Here is a 7,310-nt window from a genome sequence, read left to right as displayed (position 1 = left end):
TGTGTCTCTAAAAATGAAGTTTTGTTTTTTTCTGACTTTATACACAGACCCCCCCCCCCCCCCCATGCCTCCTAACCCATATTTCTGTCTTGTTGAACTCCTCTTTATTAATATATCTATTATTCTGCTCAATCCCATTCAGCCCTTAATGTATGTTTTAATTGCGTCCTGCCATTGATTTCAACAACAGACCCAAACTGGCACAAGTACTAAGAGACGCACATCATTTAACTATTCAGGGGAAGCAGATGGATAACAGCCACATTTTAATGAAAATCCTTCCCCAACAAAAGCACAGATAATGAATTTATTCCAGGAACTCCTCAGTCTGCTAATTGTTTGACACTAAATGCTAATCCACTTCTTAGTTTGAAGGATAAATCTGCTGTTCTCAGACGAGTGCCTATTATTTATTTTTCTATTTCAGTGAAGGCTTTTTCCAAAACATTCTCTTTTTTTTTTCATTTTGTATTTTTTTCCCAATGACCATTGAGGTTCAATACTTAATAAACATGACTCTTATTGGTTGAATTGGCTAGCTTCTAATATTAAAAATATTATTGTTACTATATCCTATTTTATTTCAGAGAGATATAGATAAAATTATATGGTTATTTTATTATCTATCAGTCTGTATGTCCACCTGTCTGTCTGTCCTTCTAATCTATCATTTTTATATATACTTTTTTAAACACACACACACACACACACACACATATATATATATATATATATATATATATATATATATATATATATATATATATATATATATATATATATATATATATTTAAGCCACAACCTTCTTTTTTATTCCATCTTACCTGTTGTCTGCCAAGATTCAGTCAATTCAGAGCATATTAAATAAAACTTACTAACATATACAGCTACTTTACGGTTATTACTTTTTTTTAACAATGCTACCTATTTTTTTTAATACTTTGCTTAAATTTGCGTAATAATTTAGCGTTCCACGAACAATGTACATTGTTTTAGGATGTTGTGGTTCTGATGAGAATGTACTTAATATTACAAATGGGGTTATTATGATAAACTAACTAAAGAATGTTAATGCTAGATTTCATTATCATCAGGACAATATACAACATATTTATGCATGTATGATATATATATATATATATATATATATATATATATATATATATATATACACTATTTTACCCAAAACAGTACAAAAAGAATTGAATTAAAAGTTCTCCATTTACTAATCTACCCACTGACATTATGTTCTATATGTTTTTTTATTCATTAAAAAAAACTCAATTACACATCACAGGTATGAAAACAAGTATTTTGGAAGTTTTTTTATTTTATTTATTTTTTTGGTAATTTATATATTTTTCTTAAGATTCAAAGCTGTACACTTTGTAAAGACAAAAATGTCTTTATTTGAAATATTTTTAAGCAAAACAAATAAAAAAATGATCAGCGTAAAAATAATAAAACGAATTAAAATGACAGTCATTTCACCCAATATATGATGAGTTTCCTTGAAGTAATATTTTTCCTTTAAAAACTATCTGGCTCAGATCGAAGTTTTTTTTTAAAACAAATTATATGGACCTTAAACAATAAGTTATTACTAAAACTTAGAAAAAAAACACATCCAAGTTTATTCCTTAATATATTAAAGCTTTAAGCTCTAAATTATTTTGACAGAAAATACAAGTTTCGTGGTAACATTTCTAACACCTACTGCATCTTTTCCTTCCCACAAACAAATGTGCAAAAGAGAGTATGATAAGCAATAATACTAATAAAATTAATCATTTAAAACCAGTTCCTTCAAATGTCAATGTCGAAACCACAAAGAAATAAAGACAAATTGATACACATTAAAGTGAATAAATAAGCATTGTCCAGAAATATGAGGATAAAAAAAAGTGGTAATGTACAATTCTTACAATTTGTCCTGGCAACAACCTCCAGTTATCCTCATGGCATAATGGGGGGTTTTTGTGGATTGTGCCCTTGAGAAATAAGTGCATAATTTTGTCAGGTTTACACAGGTAAATTGGTCCAAGTGTTTTGTTTGCTCCAGCTTTCGTCTTCGCGTCCTATTTGTCAGTCACTCTGTACATGCACCATTAATGTTTAGATCTTTTTTTTTCTTGCAAAACCTTCTTACATGGCTGTAGCATGTGCAGAAGAATAAGGGTCTATACCAGCCTTAGTCATGCCAGGAAACAATATGTAGGCAACTGGAGGCTGCAAGTTAGATGTAGACCATGCTGTACAGTTACAGGGCACAACATAACCAGGGTTGGTAGGGGAAGGATGGGTGTGAGTGTGTTGGCTGGGGCAACTTAAGCCACCAAATGCCCCATTCTGGTATCCTAATGTGGAGGCATAGGGAAGACCGCTAGTGGTCAAGGTGTGAGGCATCTCAGTCATCTTCTGAATGGCGGCGGAGCTAAATTGGCTGGGGTCCAGTAGAGAATAAGGTGCTGATGTTGGTGGCAAAAATGCTCTTGCCTTCTCAGAAGCCCCAAGGATGGAGTCGGTGGCACTCATGGAAAGTCCTGTTTTAAGATGGTCATGATCCCCCAGGTAGGGCAGAGGAAAGACATACCTGTCCTTCTTGAGAAGATTCTTGGGTTTACGTCTCGGTCTATACTTGTAATCAGGGTGTTCCTTCATGTGCTGAGCTCTAAGCCTTTTGGCTTCATCTATATATGGTCTCTTTTCATTCTCAGACAGAAGTTTCCATTCAGCCCCCAGTCTTTTACTTATCTCCGAATTGTGCATTTTTGGGTTTTCCTGGGCCATCTTCCTCCTTTGCCCCCTAGACCATACCATGAAGGCATTCATAGGTCTCTTGATATGATCAACAGGTTTAGACATGGTTCTGTTCAATCTCAGAGACCAGCAGCAGATATTCCACTTATCCCCTTATTTTGTTTCGTTTGAAAACGAAAAATTGAATCTTAACTAATCATGCCAGATATTCAGTGGTTGGACAGAAAAAAAATATCTTAAAGTCAACCGCAGTCTTTCCCCTTAAGTGTTTTAGAATATTTTGCGAAAAGACAGATAGAAATATTCTGTATTCAGTCGTCAAGTCCAGGAAAGCAGTTGCTTGAGGTCCAAGGTATGTGTGTGTGTGAGAGAGAGTTTGCCTGTGTGTGCTAAAAAGACAGGAAAGGAGTGAGATAGGTGGAGAAAAAAGGCTCTCACACAGATTATTTTCTTACTTCTTCCTGAAGGTGTCTTGTTTAGCAAAGCACCTTGCTGGGAATGAGGAACAGCATATCGTAAAAAATAATGTGAGCCAAAAGTGGAGAAGTTCAAAGGCTTTTCCTGCTTAGTACAGCATGCAATCTAGTAATGAGGAGGGTTTACTCCCCTAACATAGGGCACCCAATCAGCTGTGAGCACAAGCACAATACAGTCCACACCAAGGCTACGTCCACACACAACACAGAGAGGGACAGAAGCGACAGAAAAGGGAAAGCACTAAATACACCAGATTAAGGAGGCAGCTTTTGTTAGTTAATCCACTAATAGAAGCAGCCAAAACTCCTCAGCTCCTCCTGCTTTTATATTGAGGGTGTTAGGTGATGAGTTTAAAGTGTTGGGGGTTGAGGACGCACTTCTGCTCTACAGAAAGGGGTGTGAGTTGGGAGGTCAGGACATGATACACACAACTTAAACTATTGCATGCACTCTATATACTGTATACTGAATACTCATCATCTACTGCAGAAGAAAACAAAAGGTTTCCCATTCACTGTGTATTACAATGAGTGTATTTGTATAAATATAGAAAAAAATACAACTTTATTTCACTTTAAATGAAATGGTTAAATTCAATCTTATTTAATCCTAACTTTTAATGCTCACTATATGTTTCTAGTGGGCTTTGGTACTTGTATTGCATACTTGTACTGTATACATGAATATAAACTGGTGTGTATATATATATATATATATATATATATATATATACTACATACATATAAATCAGTGTGTGTGTATATATATATATATATATATATATATATATACTACATACATATAAATCAGTGTGTGTATATATATATATATATATATATATATATATCTCACACATTTTGTTTGGAGACAGATTTGAAATTACAATTATTCAATCAGCGTGCTTGTGATGTCTAAGTGTATCTTTAACTGAAAATGCCCTTGGGAAGAATATTTGTTAAAAGGAAACAATTATTGTCATCTCCATAGGGAGTATTCCTGGCTTCGTAATGTTTTTGCACCTGCCTAGTTAAAAGATCTGTCCCAAATAAAGAAATGAAATTGACCTTCTGATATTGTTAAATTGTTCAGTGTCCTTCAGTGAACATTCTCGTGGAAATGACTACGCATTGCTTAAGAAAATACAGCCTTGTGTTTGGTGACAAGTAATTAATCTATTATAGCAAATATAAATACATTCTTTGTACGCCTCCACTTCTATTGCAGTTCTTTCAATTCTATTACAATGCTCTAGATAGGACTTGGATCTCAGGAGTGCGGTTAACACGGGACGCTTCCCAAGTATGCAAACAATAACAAGAAATAATCACGAATTTACTTGCAGACGAAAAAAACAAATACCGAAAAGAAATGATTATTATCATTATTATCATTATTATTATTATTAATATTTTATGAATGATCTTTCTTAATTAGATTTATTTCACTGTTGTATTTCAAGGACAACACATATACAGTTTATATAAAAAGAAGTATGTAAATTGATTGTGGTATATTGTTATATGATTGTGATGTAGTTTTGCTTTGCAGCAGTTCTTGTCTCTTCATCAGAACCTGTGTCAATAAGATAGAAAATATAGGTGCAAAATCTTACTATTCATATAGCTTAATAAAATGGTGATTTATGTATATAATCATTAAAAATATATTTTGCATATTGAGTTGGATAGACGGATAGCTATATATATATATATATATATATATATATATACACACACACACATACACAAATATGTGTGCATATATATATATATGATGTTTGAATATATATATATATATATATATATATATATATATATAGTTAATCTATTTATTTATATATCTACAATTGCACACGTATTTTAAATGCTATACATAACTTACTAGTATAACGGTATATATGTTTAGCATCATTTGTTTCATTGCATTAATGTCTTTCCTAACACAGGACATTGCCTTCTCATCTACAAAAGTTAGCATTTATATTGTGCATTGCTTTCTTTGTTAATACATGTTGGGGAATGTATCACCTAATATAATTATTTTGTATGAACATTATTTATTGTCCACTATTTGTTATCTAAATCTGGTTTTGATCTAGTAATAATGTGTTAACAAATATAGTTTTATTCACGTTTATATAAGAATATTTAACCCTTAGCCTAAATCATATATTATCCGTAGCCAAAACAATACAACTTTCAATCAGGGGATTCTAGAAATTTATCTTAGCTTTAAAAAGTAACTAAAATTGTGTATTGTTTATAGTTTGCTATAATATTGAGCATAGAATGCTCTGATATTGTTTAACAATTTTGCAGGATGATGTCTATTTTTTAAACCGCAACTATAATTTTGAATAATATTGCAATTTGAGTATTGCAAGAAAACCTGTTTATTAAACTGATTTTTAATGTTCAGTTTATGCATAAGCTCTGATTTAGGACATTAACTTGCACCTCTGTAGGTGTTGGCAAATGCAGAATTCCAGTGGAACATTCTCTGTAGCATTCAGCTCAGGCTGAAGTTTTGTATTTGTCTTTTTCTGACAAAACTGTCTGACTTTTGTAGTAATTTCAAGAGGGTGGGGATTCTAAACCACCTTTATTTCCAAATAAAGCAAGTTCTGTTTTTTGACAGCCAATCACCATCTTGTTTAGAACGTTTGGAAATTGGAATAGATACCTACAATACATATATAACATGCACCAGAAAATATACACAAATAACTATACTTATAAGTACCAGCTTAATGTATAGCATCTATCCATATACCTGAAATAACCCGTATAGACTTTTTACTTTACCTCTTCTTTCCCTTTCTAATTCTCTTTCTTTTTTCCATTCTTGTCATTTAATTTCCTTTCCCTTTCATGCATTCTCCTTTCCCTTTCATGCATTCTCCTTTCCCTTTCATGTCCTTTCCCTCCTTTCTCTTCCGCCTATTACATCTAATAAGTGTCTAATTTCTGACTTGGACCTTTATCACTTCTCCAGCAGGTAGTGCTGTGCATCAGTATTGTATGTGTTCGAAACAACCTCTTCCTTACGTATAAATGCCATCATCTATAGGTGCTGATTTACCTACCTCAGACCCATACACACACATATGGATTACCATAAGATTTAATTTGTTTCTGCCTTCCAGCATTTATTTTCCCTCACAACTTATGTTCTCTTACATCTTTATACTTAGCAGTTTTATAATCATTTGCCTTGTATTCTTATTGTAACTCTATGCAGGGCTATAGATCACCAAATCAATGACAGTCCAACTTAAATCTATGTATCTTTAAAGTTTCACTTAACATATATTATAAATTAATTCCTTAAATGTCATTATTTTTTTATTTTCTGTAATCATTTTTCATTCATGCTTTATAGAAATCTAAAAACGACAAAATGGCACTTAAAATAACTCAGAAATCAGTGAGCAGCAAATTCATCAGTCTGACTAATCTTAAGTTTTAAAACAAAAAAGGGATCATACTACACTGTAGATAACCTGTAGCATTTCCTGATTTACTAACATTGCAGAATTAGTTAACATTTTATAAACAAATTATTAAAATGTTTTAAATTGTCATTTCCTTTTTCTGTATTTTCAATCAGAAGGGAAACAGGCAATGTTACAATGATAGTTTTATTTTGAAATACTTCAATGAAATACATTTTTGGAAGTTCCTATATTATCTAATGAGCCCTCTTGAATCAGTTTCACGTGATAACACATACATTGAAATGATTGACTCGTTGTTTTATGAACTGTTAGTGAATCTATCATCTACAGTTATAATTATAATGATGATTCTGTAATTTATAACAGTTATTGGGGTCTGACCTGTAAAGGCTGATTGATCATCCGATTTTTGGCTTGGAATAGTCTCCTGATGTTGCTTAAACTTGACTGCTTGAACTTGGATTTATTCTAAAATAAAATGCCTATTTTCAAACATAAGCCAAATCTCCTGAGTTTATTTGACCAACCTCTCAAATTGATTCTATTTTTTTAATTTTAATAATATCTGCTTTCACCAGTTTACACAAAGTAAACTTACACACAAATATATACAGT

The 7,310-nt window shown here is 32.2% G+C and overlaps 1 protein-coding gene across 1 annotated transcript; it reads right to left on the bottom strand.

Moving 5' to 3' along the window:
* Nucleotides 1–1,311: 1,311 nt before the first annotated feature.
* On the bottom strand, nucleotides 1,312–3,308 carry SOX14 (SRY-box transcription factor 14). Its single transcript, XM_053708958.1, has one exon. It carries the CDS (start codon nucleotides 2,864–2,866, stop codon nucleotides 2,147–2,149), a length of 720 nt encoding a protein of 239 aa, XP_053564933.1. The 5' UTR covers nucleotides 2,867–3,308; the 3' UTR covers nucleotides 1,312–2,146.
* Between the last annotated feature and the right edge of the window lie 4,002 nt (nucleotides 3,309–7,310).

This window comes from Bombina bombina, chromosome 4, assembly GCF_027579735.1.
Source record: "Bombina bombina isolate aBomBom1 chromosome 4, aBomBom1.pri, whole genome shotgun sequence".
Classification (NCBI taxonomy): Eukaryota; Metazoa; Chordata; class Amphibia; order Anura; family Bombinatoridae; genus Bombina; species Bombina bombina.
Note: the sequence above shows the minus strand (reverse complement) of the source record. Positions and strands in the feature narration are given on the sequence as shown.